Source organism: Suillus subalutaceus, assembly GCF_016647625.1.
Source record: "Suillus subalutaceus strain FC151 chromosome Unknown DFJ58scaffold_12, whole genome shotgun sequence".
In the NCBI taxonomy this organism is placed as follows: domain Eukaryota; kingdom Fungi; phylum Basidiomycota; class Agaricomycetes; order Boletales; family Suillaceae; genus Suillus; species Suillus subalutaceus.
The window spans coordinates 46,952-67,395 of record NW_024540261.1 but is presented as its reverse complement, the minus strand read 5'-3'; the positions used below and the strand labels follow the sequence as shown (position 1 = coordinate 67,395).

General features: G+C 45.1%; 4 protein-coding genes across 4 annotated transcripts; 1 reads left to right on the top strand and 3 right to left on the bottom strand.

Moving 5' to 3' along the window:
- Nucleotides 1-1,538: 1,538 nt before the first annotated feature.
- DFJ58DRAFT_60635 (uncharacterized protein) lies at nt 1,539-4,155 on the bottom strand. The gene is made up of 13 exons (XM_041380830.1): nt 3,900-4,155; nt 3,774-3,838; nt 3,647-3,726; nt 3,563-3,587; nt 3,457-3,510; nt 3,215-3,405; nt 3,070-3,164; nt 2,811-3,014; nt 2,611-2,755; nt 2,546-2,559; nt 2,366-2,481; nt 2,220-2,308; nt 1,539-2,166 (listed from the first exon to the last, which is right to left on the bottom strand). Exons 1-13 carry the CDS (start codon nt 3,931-3,933, stop codon nt 1,644-1,646), a joined length of 1,635 nt encoding a protein of 544 aa, XP_041248550.1. The 5' UTR covers nt 3,934-4,155; the 3' UTR covers nt 1,539-1,643.
- Nucleotides 4,156-5,919: 1,764 nt separating this feature from the next.
- On the bottom strand, nt 5,920-8,572 carry DFJ58DRAFT_723192 (uncharacterized protein; the record flags this gene model as incomplete). The annotated part of the gene is made up of 16 exons (XM_041384965.1): nt 5,920-6,262; nt 6,316-6,441; nt 6,496-6,584; nt 6,641-6,756; nt 6,817-6,830; nt 6,879-7,023; nt 7,079-7,282; nt 7,338-7,432; nt 7,488-7,678; nt 7,731-7,784; nt 7,837-7,861; nt 7,912-7,985; nt 8,032-8,096; nt 8,169-8,290; nt 8,344-8,473; nt 8,530-8,572. The coding sequence occupies 16 exons, from the start codon at nt 8,570-8,572 to the stop codon at nt 5,920-5,922; spliced, it is 1,836 nt and encodes a 611-aa protein (XP_041248549.1).
- Nucleotides 8,573-9,530: 958 nt separating this feature from the next.
- Nucleotides 9,531-11,569, bottom strand: DFJ58DRAFT_837653 (uncharacterized protein; the record flags this gene model as incomplete). Its single annotated transcript, XM_041392389.1, has 9 exons — nt 9,531-9,700; nt 10,069-10,107; nt 10,337-10,407; nt 10,465-10,504; nt 10,761-10,817; nt 10,880-10,994; nt 11,186-11,314; nt 11,358-11,385; nt 11,412-11,569. The coding sequence occupies 9 exons, from the start codon at nt 11,567-11,569 to the stop codon at nt 9,531-9,533; spliced, it is 807 nt and encodes a 268-aa protein (XP_041248548.1).
- Nucleotides 11,570-11,861: 292 nt separating this feature from the next.
- On the top strand, nt 11,862-12,421 carry DFJ58DRAFT_723191 (uncharacterized protein; the record flags this gene model as incomplete). Its single annotated transcript, XM_041384964.1, has 2 exons — nt 11,862-12,001; nt 12,058-12,421. 2 exons carry the CDS (start codon nt 11,862-11,864, stop codon nt 12,419-12,421), a joined length of 504 nt encoding a protein of 167 aa, XP_041248547.1.
- Nucleotides 12,422-20,444: the final 8,023 nt, after the last annotated feature.

The window sequence follows — 20,444 nt, the reverse complement described above, 5'->3', positions numbered from 1 at the left end:
CGGAGATGCCTGTTGTCGCGCTGATGGCGACGGGTGCTGGCTGAGCGGTACGAGCTGGATAAGTCACATGTTTTCTAGCTGCTGCGATGGAGTTGGATTTGTTCCAAGCGGAAGCGGGCCAATCGTGGTGAGACCCTTCGGGTATATGACGGGGAGGGCGGATGTTGTTGTTATTGGAGGTTGTAGATGCGGAGGAGTATGCGGGCGGAAAGAATTGTTTGTTAGAGGAGCTGGTGTACAATTGTTTTGTGTACCGAGGGGGCTGGAGAGGTAATGCGAGAGAGCTGCGCCTGGGAGAGTGAGTGGGATTGGATGCTTGGTAGTGGTGACGTGGTCGCTTGCGCTGAAGTTTGGATAGGGCTGTTACGAACTTTGCATTTCAAGAGGGGGCTGGGGAGGTGATATGAGTACATGGATAGGATCGCTTGGCTGGAGTTCGATTAGGGTGACGCATGTCCTGTAACCAAACCCTCGGCTAAGGCACAATCGTCCTGCCAGTGCGGGCTCAAAGATTTGAAGTTTCCTTGCCCAAGGTTATTTGCATCCGTTTGGTGCAACTTATTCTTATCGACGATCGCGACGAGTCCGCATCATGCATTGAGCACAACTTTATTATTAGCTCACCAAGCATCTAACGCGTCATGACTCCTGAAGAAGAGAAGCAAAGGTACGAATCGGATGTCCATAACCGTTTGTCCAGGGTATCTTATGATTCTCGCGATCAGCTAGAACGCCATCAATCCACAGCATCTGAATGGTACGCTTCTCTTGCTCTTGATGTTCTACTTGATCCATATAATAAAGATCACGCATGAGCAAGATGGTCATTCCATTTTCATCGAGCATGCATGGTTTGTCCGTCTCCATTATCCCCCTTCCTGGCAAGCATATTTATTAACCATAAAAAAGTGATGCGCGAAAATCCACCTTGCACGATTCCTTCATATCGTTCAAGTTCGCGTTAGCGTTCACTACTTAATCACGTTTCTTTTGCCATTGCTTCGGACATTTTGCAGTAAACAAGGCAAGGCCAATGGAATTCAAGGCGCGTGATATCTAGCTCAAGAGAAGATTCCTTTGTCTATTAGGTCTGCTTTAAAGGGAGGCGATGTTATATGTCAAGTCCGATGTGGTACGAGAGTCATCCGATAATCACAGTGGGACACTAATTTCCCTTTACTTACCTCCGCGTTGGCTAGGTTGTCATCCTCATTGGTATACTAATATTTCTATTCAGTTTGTGGGACTCAGGGGGATTCAGGTGTATGGCTAACAGTACGCGCGGTAGGACAAGCTGGCATATTCAATGTTCTCATATGTGTGGTGACCTGGTGGGAAATAATTATTCTTTCACAGGGTTGTCCGAATTGCGTCTGTTTGATGACACCTTCATTACAGATTATCGTTTCTCCGAGTCAGGCTCGTGGGGGTAGTAGTACTAGTAATCGATGACATTGCTGTGTCCAGGAAAGATAAACTGATTTTTCAGGTCGTTTCAAGCAAAAGCTTTTGTATCTCAGAACGCTAGGTAAACTACAGTAGCACGGACCAGTCATAACTCCGATTACATAGTACAAGTACAATCCCATAGGTACTCCAGAAGTCAGACACACAACATTATACACAAAAGAAAGAATCAAGTGCTAACTGCCCCATGGTTCATCCGATGATAAATCTACAGCGGGCAAATTTCGCTGAAGATCCGACATTTCTTCTGCACTAATGTTATATGATTGTAGTAGCTCGATGATTTGATCCAATGAATCACGGCTCGCGCGTTGCCGCAAGGTCATTTGCCTGTCATACTCCTGAATCCGATTATGGACTTCTCCATTCATTGGTGACTCGTGGTAGGACTTGACCGCAAGCTTGATGGCCTTACGAGAAAGTTCTTGATTTCCCGCTACAAGAACCAGTGTCTGCAACACAAGAGTCAAGTCGACGATGTATTTCATGAAGCGCTGCAGCGCAGGGCGACTGAGGAGAGACCTGTCATTATTCTCTCGATCAAGGATAAGTAGCAGGACATACGTCTGCTCATACACCTCGTAAACCCAGCTCGCGATTACAACACTTGCCGCTATCGGCACAACAATAGGGGCTGCAGGTCCGGACAGGGCAGACACGATGGTCGCGATAGTACCCACAATAGTGAGCCCGACTGAACTGCAAACATTGGGTGAGATGAAGTTCATCCATCGCATGAAAGACTGCCCTACAGGGTCTTGTTGGGATCAGGAGGGGGTCCAACGTCCAGCTCATTGACCATGTTCGTCATCAATGTCCTGAACTCTGGGCTGCACAAGTACTGCGTGTAAGCCACGTCAGAACATGTGACAACAACAAAGAAGAGAGCTATTATTACACCATGAGGATCTTGGAAGTTCCAAACATTGACGATGTCAGTGTGAAGCACGTGCAGACAGTCCCACATTGAACGGTTCTTGAATGGTACGCTTGATGCGAGCGCCTTCCAGTATTCTGAAAGACAGAAGTGAAGGCTCGGATTACGTTCAGTAATTTTGAATACAAAATTGAGACAGACTTCTCTTGCCGACCCTGATGCTGCGTAAATCACAAGATAAGAAGAATGAAACAAGCGAGGCTCACTCTATTGATGCTTTTATTTTGAGTCCAGGATCCACTCGTTGAGCGACGGACGTCATCACTGACGCGTCGGTCCCAACATGGTTACGAACGAGTTCTTCAGTGGTTTGGATCAAACGGGCTAGCGTCTCCTCATGGTTTCCATTTGCTGCGCTCGAGATTTCATTGAGAACGCAAATGACAATCAGAACAGTGACACTCACTAGAGACCGTAACATGCGGGATAGCCGATTTTGCGAACTTCTCTAGGGGTGCGACGCAGACTTCCTGTAGCTTGTCTTCTGCGTTTTTCTTGATGATGTCCTGGATGGCTGCCTGGCTCAAACTCTTGATAGAGGACTTATCCAAGGTTCGCTCCATGCGGTCGAGGAGGGTGTCGTATTTAGTGAAAACGGCAACGATGGGAACTTTGACCTCCGTTAGCTGTGACCTGTGCGGAGCAGTAGCAATCCATTAACGTACTGTCTCCTAGCTCTCCTTCGCGCTTCGATGTGAGAAATTGCTCCACACCAGTCTCTAGTAAACGCCCGCCTGCACGGGGTATCTCAAAGCAAAGCCTTGTACGTCGTCAGTCTGCCGTACTAACGCATCAAGACGGAGGTCCCACCAAACAGCGTGCAGCTGATCTTTCAAATCAGGCTTTGCTCTCCGACGGTTAATGAAATCTCGGACTATTTTGAGGTTGTCTTTTTCCCCTGGTTCAAACCCTTTGCTGTCATGGAGAACAAACTTGTTGTTCTGTGGCGAGGTGAATTCATGGTCGATGCTGACCTCGCCTGGCATATTGTGCGAAGTGGTCTACTGATATTATGAGTAGCTGTGCTCGTTGAAATGTCGGGTTCAACTCACCGCGTTTTGCACTCCAAATGCGTGGTTGATCAGCGAAGACTTGCCAACGCCAGTCTATTGGAAGTACCGTGTCAACACTGGCCTGAGATCAGCGAAAGCCTAATACCTTTCCTATCACCAGAATTCGGAACCTTGGAAAGCCCTTGGCGTCAGCCTAAAGAATATCACTTTCACGATGATCCGGACTTACTGAGGACACCTCCGAAAGATTTCATCGGTGGTAGGCCGGAGCTCCAGGGATTCATCAGAAGAGACGATCTGCTCGATCTGCTAACATACGACTTAGATGTGTTCCGATACGAGACACGGAACCTTACTTCGGTTGTTGGATTCCCCGAAAGTTCGACGACGATCGTGATCTTTTTATGAACCTTGTGGTATTCTGTGTATGTGAGGTTGAATCCATGAGCGATCAAAGCAAGAACGCGATTGTTTCGGCTCACCTTGTCTTTCTCTTGCACTACATTCGCGAAACATGTCATCCGGTTCGAAAATAATGTCTTCATGCCCGGTTCCATGCCATGTCTTATACCGTACATGCAAGGAAAATGTATCCCCAAGTGAAAGCTTTCTATAATAAAACGCAATAGTACATCAGGCGAGTACATTCGTTAGATCTAGTCCCTACATGGGTGGAGAAAACGTCTGTCGCAAAGCCTTTCCTGCCCCGCATTTGATTGGGATAGGCAACTTGAGGCTGATCCGTATTTCAGCAGACTCCACATTCTTTTTTGACTTGCTGAAATCGATGGTGATACCTATTCGATATCTTCAGTGGAATCGATAATTTCGTTGATGAAGTGACTTGTACCAGAGATGTAGAGAGGGCAAACCGGTGTTGCAGCGTCAAGGGAACTAGCCATGCTGGATCCTGATTGGAGTTAGGGAAGACTCTCCTTTGCCACGATGGATTTATCTGGAGGCCGAATGTAGGCCAGCGTCAACTACGCCGAAGGGATCCCTGGACCCTTGTAGCTATTCTTAGTTAAACAGGTTTAGGTAAGATCATGATACCCTGTTATCATTCGGACCTTTCTCGGTTCCTTCGAATGACTCATGGCATTCACAATGAAAAGACAGAGACATGGGCATTAGCAAGTGTGCGTGATGGCATTGTCGTGAATGATATGATTCTTCGCATGGCATGCCTTGTAACCAAACCCTCACGCGCGTCGCGCACGACCGCCCAAGGTTGTTTGCAATATCCATTTGGTGCAACTGAAGAGTCAAGTTATCGAACCTTATCGACAATCGCGACGAGTCCGCATCGTGATCGATAAACGACGTCATGCATTGAGCACAACTCGTTTACAAAATCCTTCAGACCAAAAGGTTACACGTGGGGACCATTGCACTCTGTTCGTTATTTTTTTTATTAGCTCACCAAGCAAAATCTAGCTCACCGTGACCATTATCTGAGTACAACGCCTGTCAATTTTTGCATCACAGTGACGCCCGGATTGTGACACACACATATCAGCTCATACACCATCGCAAGATTATTTTTACCTTCTCTCATTTCTCCCCAACGAGAGATGCATGTCCCGAGACCGCCACCGTTATTCTTCGACGTTCGATATCCGACTAGATATTCCTGTCCCCCACGCTGCGTTATTGTGAATGATGGTTCATTCATGCGGATTTCCAATTTATGGTGACTCTTTGCGCTGCTTTGGAGGCCTTAACCATCAGTGTTTTTGACAACAGTATATCACTGTTATCTCACAGTGTCCATTTGTGCCAGCGTCTCGTTAATTCTGTCTTGCCCACCCCTCGACTGGGCAGTGTGAGAGCGCCTCTCCGTTTCATTCGACACTAAATGGCGGTAAGATATCCTATACACGTGCTCACGGCGTCAGGTATGTGATATAAGTAAAGTGATCTTTTCTTTTTACGAGCTAGCCTGACTCGGAGGAGAGGGAACTCGGGAGGCATGCCCAAAGTATGGTCATTTCACCATTGAAGTGTTCTGATATCATGGGTTGGGACTTTGGCGTTGCAGGCGGACAGTGTTCATAGACGGTAGTTGAACCGGTTGAGTGTTCGACCGATGAGCACCAATGCAATTAAGACCGTACAACAAGATGTTTTGTCTGCAAAATATGGTGGCGAGCTGCGAAGTAATTCACTGGGAAGAAGAGGATATCATATGCTCTCAGGTGCTATGGTGACACTTTCCACCATCATGTTCCTGCCGCGTCCAGGGATGATGAACTGATTCGTGCATCCGTTGCAGGGCCCAGGTAGAGCGTTTTACAGACTGTTGCACTACCGTGGCATGTTAAAGGACTCGAGCCAAATCTAGTAGCAAGTACATGATGTTAATCCAAGAGGCTAACATACTACAGTGTGATAATCGGTCGTAAATCCAGTTACATCGTACAAGCAAGCACCATATGCAGTCGCGTCAGTACTCAGACACCGCCCACACGCAAAACCATCCACGAAAGAAAGAAACGAGTGCTACGACTTCGCGATTTCCCATGGTTCGTCCGGTGACGAACCCACAGAGGGAATCTTTTCCCGAAGTTTGGACATTTCTGCCGGATTGATGCTATAAAATTGCACCACCTCTACGATTTTATCCAAGGTATCACTATCCGCGCGTTCCAGGATGGTCAATTGCCCTTCATACTCCTGAATCCGGGTATGAACTTCTCCGCTCATTGGGGATTCGAGATAGGAAGTGACCGCGAGCTTGATCGACCTACGAGTGAGTTCCTGGCTTTCTGATACGAGATAAAGTGTCTGCAACACAAGTGTTAAGTGGACGATGTAGGACATGAAGCGCTGAAGCACCGCGTGGCTAAGGAAGAAGTGTCGATATTCTTTCGCTCACAAACAAATAGTAGTACGTACGATCTCTGGTATACATCGTGAACCCATGCAGCAAGTACGACACTTGCTGCGATTGGTACAACGATGGGAGCTGCAGGTTCCGCCAGAACAGACACGATAGTGCCCACCATGGATAGCCCAGTAGTACTGTAAACATTCAATGAGATGAAATTTCATCTGTCACGTAAAAGACTGGCCTACATGTTACTGATGAGATTAGTTGTAGGTCCAACTTCTAGATTATCGAGCATCTTCACCATCAACTCCCTGAACTCTTGGCTGTGCAAGTACTATGCACAAATCACATTAGGGCGGATGCAACGACGACAAATAAGTTAGCCATTACACGATGAGGGTCATAGAAGTTCCACACATTGACGATGTCAGTGTGAAGTACATGTAGACAATCCCACGTCTTGTGGGTCTTGAACGTGGTGCTTGATGCAAGCGCCTTCCAATATTCTGCAAGACATGAAGATTTAGCTTGTATTCAGTAATGATCATCGTGAAACTGGGACAGACTTCTCTTGCCAACCCTGAAGCTGCATAAATAACGAGATAATAACGAAGCAAGCAAGGCTCACTCAATTGATGCCTGTATTTTGAGGCCAGGATGCACTCGTTGAGCGATGAAGGTCATCACCGCAGCCTCGGGCGTAGAATGCAGACCGACACAGTTTCCAGTTATTTGGATCAGACGGGTGAGTGTCTCCTTGTGGTCCTTATGAGCTGCGATATTACACTTCAGAGGCACGCATGAACCTGTCAAAGTATTCGTACTCACTAGAGACCATAGCGCGAGGGATATCAGGCCCTGAAAATTTCTCTAGAGGTCCGATGCAGATATCCTGCAGCTCGGCTTCTGCTTTGTTCTTGGCGAGTTCCATGATGGCTTCGTCGCTCAATCCATTGAGAGAGTTTTCGTCCAGAGTTCGCTCCATGCGGTCGATGAGCATATCGTATTTAGTGAGAATGACAATAACGGGAACTTCGATAAAGTGTAAACTCCAACATAGCAGAGAGATAGATATCGATTCACTTACTGTTTCCCAGCGTTCCACTACGTTTCAATGTCAGGAATTCCTCTGTTCCCGTCTCTAGCAAACGTCCGCCTGCACGGGGTATCTCGAAACAAAGCCTTCCGTGTCTTTGGTCAATCCATCATAACGGAATGGTCGAGATAGAATCCCTACCAAACAGCATGCAACTGGTGTTCCGGAGCAGACATATTCCTCCGATGGTCAATGAATTCCCGGACTATTTTGAGGTTATTTTGTTCCCCTGGTTCAAAACCTTTGCTGTCGTGGAGAACAAACCTGTCGTTCTGAGGTGAGATGAACTCATGGTCGATGCTGGCCTGACCTGGCCTATCGTGCGAAGTGATCTATTGACAATATGAGTAGCCGTGCTTGTCGAAGTGTCGTGTGCTCGCTCACCGTTTTTTCCACTCCGAATGCGTGGTTGATCAGCGATGACTTGCCGACGCCAGTCTATTAAAAGCACGTTGTCAACACTGGCCTGAGATCAGAGAAAGCAAGATACCTTTCCTATCACCAAAATTCGGAACCTTGGGAGTGTTAACGTCAAGAATGGCACTTTTTGATTGTCCTGACTCACCGAGGACACTTCCGAAATATTTCGGAAGTGGTAGGCCGAAGCTCTTCACCGGAAGAGACAGACTGCTCAGCCTGCTAATCTACGAGTTAGACGGGTTCAATGCCAAACGTGGATCCTCACCTCAGTTGTTGTATTCCCGGAAAGGTCGACAACGATCCTGATATTTTTATGAAACTTGTTGTATTCTATGCATGTGAGGTTGAGTTCATGAGTGATCGAGGTGAGAATGGGATGATTACTGTTACCTTGTCTATCACTTGCACTATAGGCGCTGAACATGTCATTCAGGTTGAAAACAATGTTTTCATGCTCGGTCATCATCCCAAACCATGTCTTGTACTGCATATGTAAGGAAAATGTATCCTCATGATAAAGTTCCCTACAACAAACAAAAAAATCAGGTGAGTACATGCGTCGGGATCGAGTACATACATGGGTGGAGAAAACGTCTGTCGCCAACTCTTTCCTGCTTCGCGTTCAATTGGTGAATGCGGCAACTTGCTGATCTGTACTTCAACAGACTCTACATTCGTTTTCGACTTGCTGAAATCGACAGTGATACCTATTGGGTATATTCAGCGGGGTTGATGATACTGCTTAATGATAAGAATTGATCACCATAGATGTGGAGAGGGCAAGAGACTATTGAAGCGTGAGCCATGCTGATTTGAGGGAAGAGTCTGCTCTGAGCTACTGTAAATTTATCTAGAGGTTGAGTGCAAGCCATGCGTCAGCTGCGAGGAAGTGAGGGTAACCTCGTGTATGCCCCATGGTGCACCATCAATCTGGTCCAACCAGAAATCACTATGCCGATTCAGATACTAGCAGCTTGCACGCCTCAGTCAATTAATTTCAAATATGGATTTTCCATAAACGGAAACCCAATTTGCTCAGTGGCAAGTTCCGCCACCTTCGAATCGATCATCAGGAAATCGGCCATGAGGTGATTTTAATAGATATTTCTGGCAAAATTAAATCAAATATCGACAGTTTATATCCAAATACATAGTATTATATAAACACCAGCATGATGGTGCCGAATGACAAGCGATTGCAAGAAGACCCCAATACTGATGAAGACATGTATGTCTTGCAAATATGATATTTTGTAGATAAACTATTGAAAGAAGTCCAGTATTGTTCCACATACATGGTCACATGTTGCATTAAGTTCACTTTGTGATGGCTGTTTGCAATGTTACCTAGTCGGCAATCAAGAGATGCAAGATCCTCATAATATTGATGCAAAATGGTCATTGCTGGCAGTTGTGACGCGTCCAAGGTAATGCCTTCTCAATTGCTAGGAGCTTTTTACTAAATGGTCACCCATTACCTATAGCACCATGGTCAGTTTCAAGTATTATAAACTATATCATGTCTATTGTAGAGCGGCACTCATCAACGGCCGTGCCAGATGCGGGCAGCCCATCAGTAATTTATAAATCCGCACATTGCTTAATCTTGTTGCAAAAATGGAGATTTATTTTGTTTGTGTTCAACATTGTACAGTAAGTACTAGAGGCTGCCTGCACCAGTATTGAGGTGTGACCCACATGAGTCTCCGTGATGATGGTGATGGCAGTGAGGTGGGAGGGAAAGACAACGAGAGCTGGAGCACCTTAGATTTCTGACTGTACAAATACGTGTGGCTCCCGGTAGCCTTGACCACTAGAATAAGGACGATAAGTATCACCATGAACAGGAGGTTGCGCTGCTGACTTCTGGGGAGAGTAATCTTCTGCAAGACGGGGCACAATAATCCAGAAGCCTTGGACTTGGGGACTCCAACCTATATACGATGATGAGTGAAAATGTTAAGTGGTATGCAAATGGACAAACATTTCATATCGGCCGGATCAATCAATGTGTGATTACTTCCGGGAGTCTGATGGCTCGAACATTGGCTCTGTCATGATATCTCCGCGATGTTTTTCCCATAAAGGATCTTCGATCTTGCCAAGACAACTGCCAGCGGGAATCATAATCCAAAAAGCATGGTTCCATAGGACGAGACCAGTCGAAACGATCTTGGGATAAGCTACGGCTGTTTGTAGCGTCTGGTCTTCGTGTATTTGGCTGGTAAATGTTCAGATGATTATCACTACACTTAAATTCTGGCTAAGTGAGAGGGGCCGAGAAGCATTGCATGGTGCTCACTATGAAAGATTCTAATGAATGCCCAGATCACATTGGCAGCTGAAGCAGACCATCCTAAGCTTCCAGTCATGTATCAAAGTGCAGAGAGCGCCAGAAAGTTATCTCAGCGCAAGGAGTGCTTCCAATGCAAAAATCCTTTGCGATCTTAGTGGGGTGTGTCCAACATGCAATGTGTCTATAATTGGGAGGCTGCCATTTGCAAGGAAGTCTATGCGTTCTGCTAGAATTTTTGCAGTTGAAAATGTCAGTCAGTCCGTCTGGAACTAACAAAGAAAGTATGAACTGGGGAGGGCGAGGTTACTACTAGGCCAATCTGGCACGGGAACATCTTGCAGAACTCTACTTGGAGCATGTGATAGTCAGGAAGTCCATCTCAGAGCGCCATGGAGAACTTACATGCGTCCAACAACAGATCGGGTTTTTACGAACACACTGGCTTGAAACTTCCCAAGACAGACAACCACTTTACTAATAGAATTCAAATTGCCAATCTTCCCACACATCCTACTCAAGTCACACGAATACACAGGAATTCTTCATTGCTAGTAGCTTTCCACCAGAATGGTCACCCGCTGCCTATCCAGATGTGTTTCGATTAAAAATACGATATGCTGGATCTAGTGATTTATACTGTACGTTTGGAATCATGCAGGTCTGCCACTCTCCGCGTGTCCTCCACAAGCATTGCTCACCTGCCTCCAAGGAACACTGGCCCAATCCTCCGATGTATATATACCCCTCAACATAAACTTATGAGAGTGAGGAGCAGCGTGGAAGTAGCACAAGGTAAAACAGGTTCTAATCAACTAACCAAACAAGAACCACATAGGCCAAAGGCGTGCACGGTAGAGGTACACAGTCTGATAGAGCAACCATTTGCCTTGAGGGAGGTCTGATGGCATGCTTGGATCGAGCTCCAAGACGCGCTATGAGCAGCAAGAGGGTTCAGACTGCACATCCTCACTCAGACAAAAAGAGGCTCACACAACCAATGTTGCTCCAAGACTTCGATAGCCTGGGTATACAAAGACACCTCTATCTGACACCTTTTTCTCCTCTCTTCCAAGAGAATTCATTCTACAGCTGCATGCCTTCCGCTATCTTTGTTAGTACATACTCTTTGATGCCTTCGCAAAGTTTCGTCTTGTTTTGCCTCTATGCTGCATTCCCCAACCATTTCCCAAAGATCGTCAGGATAAACCCGATCTTTGAGTAAGAATGATAAAACATATAGTTCAGTCTGGAGCTGCATGAAAAGATTTTAAAAATCAGGATTACAAAAAAATTACCCACTGACCTTCTGATTTGCTGTGAGTCCTGCGTAGAAGTCAGGTGCATCTCACCACCACCATTCAATCATGGATTTTGAGGCGCTGTCATAGTGCAGGAGGGCAAAGCGGCAGGTCATAGCCACCGCAATTAATTTCGCTAACCTCCGAGCAGTTTTGTGATAGTCAGGTGGGGCAGTGATGGTAGACGAAGGTGAAGATGGGGCTTCCATTGTATGGTCCGGTGCAGCAAATATACAGTATCTACTCTGCTTTTATGAGACTGCGACCTGTAGTAACATCATGGTCTGCCCAGCTTATCTTGCCACCATAAGATGTTCTTGCCCGCCACCTTCAGCCTGCTGCCAGAGGTTCTGGCCTGTGAGAATCTGCTGATGTGATGGCCATTCAGTAATCGGGCTGGCCATCTCTAGTGCCCACCATATTACGTTATGCTGCCGAAGTGGTCAGTCCTTTCACCTATCCTTCAACATTGGACTCAACCATATTCTTAAACCTCTCTTCATGGATCAGGCAGGTTCATCACTGACTCTAACGCCCTTCAGATGCGCCTGTACTCGCGAATTCACGCAGGAAAGTGCCTACACAAAGCATCAAGGCTCTTGCACTAAGGGCAAAAACGATTATTCTCCGCTTTGTCTAAAGTGAAGCATCTTTTGGGCTCTGCAAAACGGTCACAAGTGAACCACAGCCCCAGTAGACAGTTTGCTGGCCTTAGCACTGCGCCGTCGAGCGCGCACGCCCACCTTCCAAATGGCTCTTTCCCGTCTGCTGACCCATTGGAACATACAGGGTCTTCATTGCAAGAAAATGCACCCACATCAGCATCAAATGCCGATCTTGGCGCCCCACCTATGGAACTAGATGCAGATCAGGACCTATCACTAGCGCAGCGGAGGAGTTGGTGCATGGGTGTCTCATTGCCACTCCATTATAGACAGTATGAGGATGTGCTTCCCAAAGCTCCCCCAAGTGTTCCCTCTGGTTATACTGCTCTAGCACCAGAGCTTGATGCACCGGCCAATCTGATGGATGCATCTACCAGTGCTCGTGCATCTTCATGACCTCCCCCTTTTTGTACTGCTAGAAATATATTCGGGCTGGTACGCCAGTTCTTTTTGTCCACCCCCCCTTCTCATGACCCAGAAGAAGCGGGTAACACTCCAAGATATCAGTTTCACCCCGGCTGTAGCCTCAACTGAGCCAGATGCCCTCATAGAGTCTAACGACATCTCATTTTCCCCCTACCCCAATCGATCCTCTTTTGAGCTGGGTCACTGGTACTGGCATGGAGGCGCACAGAAGTCCCAGCAGAGCTTCAAGGAACTTATCGATATCGTTGGTGATCCAGATTTTGATCCTGATGATGTCCGGAGTACTCCATGGGGCAGAATTAACTCACAGCTAGGTGTGAGTGTTTATGATAACGAGGGGGAGGAGTGGGAGGATGAGGATGCCGGTTGGCAAAAAATGCAAGTCAGCATTGAAGTACCTTTTTCTCGGACTGCAGCTCAGCCAGGACCTCGACCTTATGTGGCAGCCAAACTTTACCATCGGTCTCGCACCTCAGTCATTTGAGAAAAGCTTGCAAATGCTCAGGATGATGAGCTCTTCCATTATGAACCCTACCAACTGCGATGGAACACTCCTCATCTTCCCTGGGAGGTCGATATTCAAGGCAAGCTGTACACCTCACCGGCCTTCATGGACGCCCATTGTGATCTCCTCGAGTCTCCTGGAGAGCCAGGGTGCGATTTGCCCTGCGTGGTCGTCGCACTGATGTTTTGGTCAGATGCTATGCAACTGACAGCATTCGGTAATGCGAAGCTGTGGCCGGTGTACATGTACTTTGGAAATGAATCCAAATACCGCCATTGTAGGCCATCCTGCAACTTTGGGAACCATGTGGCATATTTTCAGAAGGTGACATCCCCCCTGAATCGATATCCTCGCATTGAAGCTCACACCTTGGCAGCTTCCGGATGCATTTAAAGACTTTGCGGGGACTTACACCAATGGCAAGGGTATTGGCCATGAATGCACAATGCATTGTCAGCGGGAACTGTTTCAAGCTCAATGGAAGATCTTGATCAATGGAGAATTTTTAGAGGCGATGTCTTAATAACTGAGGGTCTTATATAAATACGTGTAAGAATGTAATGACACCACAATTACACTGGATAAGACTTCTTGCCAGTCCTCGATTAACACGGTCTACGACTTTTCTTCTTTCGTGGTAGATAACGTGTGAGTTCTTGGGAGGCTCGCTAAACCAATCAGTCAGATTAACTTAGCCGGAGCTTTATTATCTCTGATTGAAACTATGGGATTGTCTAGGATATACCGTCTAGACACTTGAACTGGTTTCCTGAATATACGGTTAACTGTTGAGAAGCTGGTCTCAAATGTGACTACGTGGACCAAAGCTCGTGTTGGTCAATATACAAATACCTGGTGAGAACGCTGGTCTCACAAATAACAACAATGACAAATAAAAAAAAACAATGACAAATAACAACAATGACCAAAGCTCGTGTTGGTCAGTATACAAATACCTGGTGAGAACGCTGGTCTCACAAATAACAACGTTGACCAAAGCTCGTGTTGGTCAGTAAACACTACGTGGTGAGAACACTGGTCTCACAAAACTGGGTTTCTATCGCGAGAAACTTATGTAATCTCAAGGGAAACACTTTCCCTGCACTTGCCTGGACAGTTCTTACAAAGGAAATGGGCTTTGTAAGCAGCAATTTGTTCAGACTGAAGCTTCTTAGGTGAGAGTTCAATTTGCTCAAGTGGGGGTTCTTGAATGCAACAAGTGGGAGATCTATTTTTTTGGGGGAGAATGGGCTCTCCTTATATACATTTTGTGTGGGAATATTATGTAAGTAAAAAGGTGATGTAATGACTTCAGAATGTGAGAAGAATATTCCAAAAACTGGAGCAGAATGTTCTAGCAGGTGCAAAAGAACATTCCAGAATATTCATGGTGGGATAATGACATCATTCTGAGTCACTATGAGTCATTATGAGTCATTGGAATGTTCTAGCAAATTCCATGGAACATGACATCATTATGACATCACTATGATATCATATCTTTCAACCAAAATACCTGCAGGAGTGTAGGTGAAGTCCTATGACATCATTATGACATCATACCCTGTAGGTACAATTTTATGAAGCATCTGATTAGTCAGAGCATCCTAATAGAAAAGTAAAGTAAAGAAACACTAGAGAAAACAACTCAGAAATAATGGAACAAATAATAGTACACAATACGCGGGCTTTTTAGATAGGTTTTTGTTAGGCTTTGAACTTTTCTCTATGGGTTTCTCTAGCCAAAGTGAATAAGCCAAATGAAAGGCAATACATTAACCTTCATTTTGCTTCTCATATCAACTAGGTCATTATGTGATTCCCATCTCACATATGACTTTTCTTCAAAACATGGTGGATTCATGAATCGCTGAGGGAAAACTGAAACTATTGGACCAAGGTTTGATACCAAGGTATGGGTTGACTAGTCTGAGGACTAAGCTAACAGACTTTGTCTTTTAGGGGGATACCTAGTAGTCATGTCCATGCATGATTCCCAAATCATGCAGGACAGCGTATGGGCATGGGATGGTAATTCTCTGCTGTGACGGAGTCAAATGTAGGTTTTACTCGCGGGTCTTTACCTACTCTGCGGATTACCCTGAAAAGTGAGTTGTGATCGTTCTCCGTAAAATGTCCAAGCTAACCAAACCAGGGTGCTTGTTGCAACCATTCGGCAGCTGGGAGGTTGTCCTTGTCCTCGTTGTCTCATACCAACCGCGCAGCTTCAAAATCTGGGGATGACCCATGATCGGCAACAACGCTCAACCCTGGCGCAGTCCAATGTCTCGAGGAGTCAGCCTGTTAAGACCATACTCAAGTAGTATCGGATCTGAAGGGCTTCGGCCTCAGCTCGTGCGCTGTGCCCCTTTCCCGAGTCTTGCCCCTTATTTCAGAGTACTAGAGTATTGCGTATATTGAGACGGATAAGTCTCGTAACGGATCCGTTATGGCTTCCGGATATCAAATGTATATAATAACGGCTAATCCAGATCGGATCCGAGCTAGAAACTAACGGGCGAGGACTGTCCGAAGACAGAGGCGGATATATGGACTATAGGAATCAATCCTAAGTCTCAGAGTAGACAAGAGTATTGTACTCAAGTCTGGACGGATAACGGAGGGACTTAGAGTCCAGACAGAATGAGTGCAATCTAAGATGATATTCGAACTGATCTACTACAGCGCATGTACAAGGGTTTATATACTACGGATAACTAACGGAACGATCAATAAGCAAGGACGCGAGGCTATGTATGAAGTATAAGCAAAGTATGTGTACAGCATATTGGTAAGTCGGATGGATAACGAATCATAACTGGGAATGAAGTCTAAGCTAAAGCGGATCAGTAAGTGTAGTGGATCAGTAAGCATAACGGAAGTAAAGGGTGACCGGTATACCGGTGTACAGGAATACCGAAAGGAGATGAACGATTGTTAGAGTTATATGAACAGGACATGAAATAAGGATTAGATCGGATCTGTGGACTGGATGACGGATATGTCCATCGGATCTGGATCGGATCTGTACCCGGTGTCATGCATGGTATGGAGTTCATACCATGACATATACGAAAAGCAGTATAAAAGGAGATGAGTAGAGGAGTGTACAAAGGATATACTTCTCACTTATGTAAGCTTTGTTTCTATTTATTTAGTTGTATTTGTAGTTTCTGTCTCTTTCCATTTGTTCTTGTTTATTCAGCCACTTGATTACATCAGTGAGCCATTCAGATATGTTGTAAGCATGTCATGTGACTGGTAATATTCTGATTTGTAAGGACTTTCCATGACTCATCATGTTTTGTCATGATTCGTCATGCTTTGTAATATTTTACAGTGCTTTGTAATATTTTACTCATGTACTTTAGTAAGCAGCTGATTCAGCACACCAAAAGGCTTGGTTTGTAAGCATAATCTTACCAATCCAGTGATGACTCATTGCTTAGTAAGGATGGTTTCTAAAATGTATATAAGGACTCCATTCTCACATAATATATTAAGTTTTTCCCCTTCCATTCTTTTCCCAAACCATGTGGGAACGTAGGAATTTGAAGTCAGGAGTTTTCCCACTTTCTGTCTCAACACTGTGAGATCACGAAGAAAGTGAAGGCCTACAAGTTGCCTTTGAAAACAATCGTATTCACTAGTCTAGATTGATTGTATACTATCTTACAGGGATCGCCTATACAATAATCTATCGTTTTATCCATCATCTTACGTATTCGTGCCACATTCAGTTGAGAGGTCCATATTACCTACTAGGTTTAAGTAAACCTGACAAAATATATTATACTCCTTTACTATCAAGAAGTGATCTAGCAAAGAAGTAATTTATTACCCTTTGGCCACCCACGAACACCACATTATCAACCAAGAAGTAGAAAATCCGTTGACCGTGAACTTGAGGAGCTGGCACCTTAGTCTTAAAGAATACAATTGTGATAGTCATTGTATTCTGATCAACATATAAGACCCTCAAGTAAGAAGACACCGGGAATATGGTATATGACACAGCCCGTTATTACTGCACACAACCTTATATATGAGCGAAATCACAGTGTTGATAGTATGGCAGTTGAGGCACTTCTCAAACCTGATTTGTGGGTGCCGAACTCGGTGAGCATAATCGTCAGTCTCATTTGTCCCCTGAACTAATACCTGATCAGAATGTGCTGTCTGACAATCTTAGTGCATTTGGATTCAACGTGTTCATTGTGCTTGTCGTTGATCTCCTACACGAATTTGAGCTGGGGATATGGCACATGTTTCTAATTCATTTACTGAGAATTCTGACCACATTGAATAAGGACTTAGTACATGAGCTTGATAGGAGGTACCAAACATGTTTATGATGACACCAGGGGTACTCATTTCCATCTCTGACAGGTACAGACAGGTCCCCCTGTTTGGACCTGCCACCATTAGATGATTCTCTGCCAACACCTCCGAAATGTCAAACATGGCAGCACACAACTTTGAAGACCTTCTACAAGTATGCCTTTGGGAAAATTCTTACATATGTTCATGTGCTAACTTTGTACAAGTGTTCTATTCTGGTCTTTAACGGCCTCCTCCCTGATGCTCACAATAAAATTCTTCTCAATCTTCTTTTCATCATGGCGCATTGGCATGGACTTGCCAAACTGTGCATGCATTCCGACCTTACCTTGGAAATTCTCGACCAGCAAACTACCAACCTCGGTGAAAAATTCTGTCACTTCAAATCGAAGGTATGCACTGCATACTGCACACAAGAACTCGACCGTGAGGTCGATGCGAGATCCCGTCAGCAGGCAAAGAATGTTGCTAGACGCATGCAGAGCAGCATGGTGAATGACACTGGGCAAGGGATGGTGACTCAAAAGGAGGCAGGGCCTAATGTTAAAGGGAAACAGAAGGTCAATCTGAAGTGGTCGCAGGATCCACGTTTACCAAGCCAACCGAGAAGGAAGAAATTACTAAATCTTCAAACATACAAATTTCATGTGCTAGGCGATTATGTCACTTCCATTCGTCGCTTTGGTACCACTGATTCATATAGCACAGAGCCAGTAAGTCATGATCTGCTCCCCATCCTCTCTCCGGCTCAGTTGCTATCAGGGAGAGTTAGAGCACCAAACACTGAAAGGCAGATACTGTTGGACTGACTGCAGAAACTTCATACACCAACTAACTCAGATGGAGGGCTCCTTGGACCTGTACTCCCACATACATTTGGGTGGCACCAATACTCGGTGCTTCCCAGCGCTCTTCGTCAAACATGACAAGACGCTATCACTGTATAAGTGATTCCAAGCACTGTCGATCTCGAGAGCCCCGCCCAAATAAACAACAGCGCTAGCCGTGCTCCACACCAACTAGTGGCACAGGCGGGTCGTCACCGACACCCACTGGCATAAGTCAGTAACACAACAATGATACCCCACTGGCATAAGTCAGTAACACAATAATGATACCCGGCTCTTCCTAAGTAATAGACTATGATCTTTGCAGTTGTTCGCCCTCATCGAGATGAACACTCAAAACTGCAAGCTTGCTGCAAAAACTCGTGGTGCGCCTCGAACAAAGGGATCAAAGAACCCTTATCTCATATGCTTGATTGCTAGCTAACAATCACACTCCCACTCACGCCACTCCTTGAGGCATGACCCATATCATATAGCACAAAGGAGCGGAGATTACTCTACAGGCTTTTAAGACGACAAGAGAATGTCGAATCCTGCAGCCCTCTCTGATTATAAGACTTTACCCTCAACAGTAACCATCCTCATACAGTGGCTCAAAAAACCGTCCGTATGTTTTGGCATTTTTCACTATCTATAATATTGTGTGAGAACAAACAAATGCCTCAAAAACATGCTTATACCACATTGTAGTATGGCTTCAGGGCTTTCATTTGAGCCCTACACCGTGGGAATCGGTGGAAATATGGTGGAGATACAAGGCTCACAAAAATGGTGACTCATGCGGACAGTTTTTTGACTCAAGTATTTTACAGTAATAACCAGGTATTCTAGTATTTTGTATGACCTCCCTTGGCTTTAATTACTGCCTCTATCCTTCTAGGCATACTCTCAATTAATTTCTGGCAATCCTCAGCTGTGATCTTCTCCCATTCCACTGCTACTCTCTCCCAAAGCTCCCATACTCCTTTAGGGGGGTTTTCATAGGCTTGAAGCTTTTTCTTGAGTGTTCCCCAGAGATGTTCAATGACATTGACATCAGGAGACTGTGCTGGCCAGTCAAGAACATTGATGTTATGTTCTTCAAACCATTCCCTAGCTCTTCTGGATGTGTGCTTGGGATCATTATCCTGTTGGAAAATGATATCTTCTTCATCAATCCCTGATTCTGCCAAGCTAGGCAGCAAGTGGTCATTTAAAATGTCCACATACTGCTCAGCATTCATCTTCCCTCAACCTCAGCAAGCATTCCCACACCATTCCATCCCATACAGCCCCATACCATTAAAGAACCTCCTCCAAACTTGACAGTCCCATTAACCTCTCTGTCTGTTAGGCCATCTCCCTTCTTTTTCCATACATACACCTTCCCATCTGACCCAATCCTATTGATTTTGGTCTCATCTGACCATATAACATGCTTCCAGTCCTCTACAGTCCAGTGTTGATGAGCTAAGGCAAAGGCTAGTCTTCTCTGCCTATGTTTGATGGAGAGAAGAGGCTTTTTTCTTCTTTGTTACTGCCTTGAGATGAGCTGCCTTGAGAACATTCCTCACAGTTTGTGAAGAGACAGGGGTAAGTGATGGTGGAATTGATATAATGGGTGGCTTGGACAGCATTATCAGCCTTTCCTGTAGTGATATGTTGGATAATAGCCCTTTTGTCAGTAGAGGTAAGCTTGGATGGACGTCCTCCACAAGAGTTTTCCTTGTCTGGGTGGCTTTCTTTGATGAACTTGGCCACAGTGGACTTGCATATTCCAGTTCTAGAGGAAATTTGGCGAGCAGAGAGGCCAGCATAAGACAGAGAGAGGATATTATCTCTTTGAGCAGAGGAGATGGCTTTCATGGTGATTATGACTATGATACATGAGATATTCTGGTTTATATAGTTAGATATAGTCATAAAATAACATAATGACACCACTTTATAATTTATATAATAGTCGCATGATTTTTATGGTGTCATAAATAATGATTTATATAGTTTTAATATACACTCAAAAAACTGTCCACATGAGTCATCATTTTATAAGCCTTATATCTCCACCATATCTCCGCCGATTCCCACGGTGTAGGGCTCAAATAAAAGCCCTGAAGCCATACTACAATGTGGTATAAGTATGTCCTTGAGGAATTTGTTCATTCTCACACAATATCATAGATAGTGAAAAATGTCAAAACATGCGGACAGTTTTTTGAGCCACTGTAAGATGACCAAAGCTTCTGCTCCCCAGGCGCCTACGCCTAATACACAACATATGATGACTGATTCCCGCGAAAACAAACACAACAGAGCTATT

Excerpts from the sequence above, each read along its gene's own strand:
- DFJ58DRAFT_60635 (XM_041380830.1), bottom strand. The coding sequence starts at position 3,933 with ATGTTTCGCGAATGTAGTGCAAGAGAAAGACAAG. Across the intron at positions 3,165-3,214 it reads GATCAGCTGCACGCTGTTTG|GCTTTGCTTTGAGATACCCC; the intron begins GTGGGACCTCCG and ends ACGACGTACAAG. Across the intron at positions 2,756-2,810 it reads CCCGCATGTTACGGTCTCTA|CAAATGGAAACCATGAGGAG; the intron begins GTGAGTGTCACT and ends TCTCGAGCGCAG.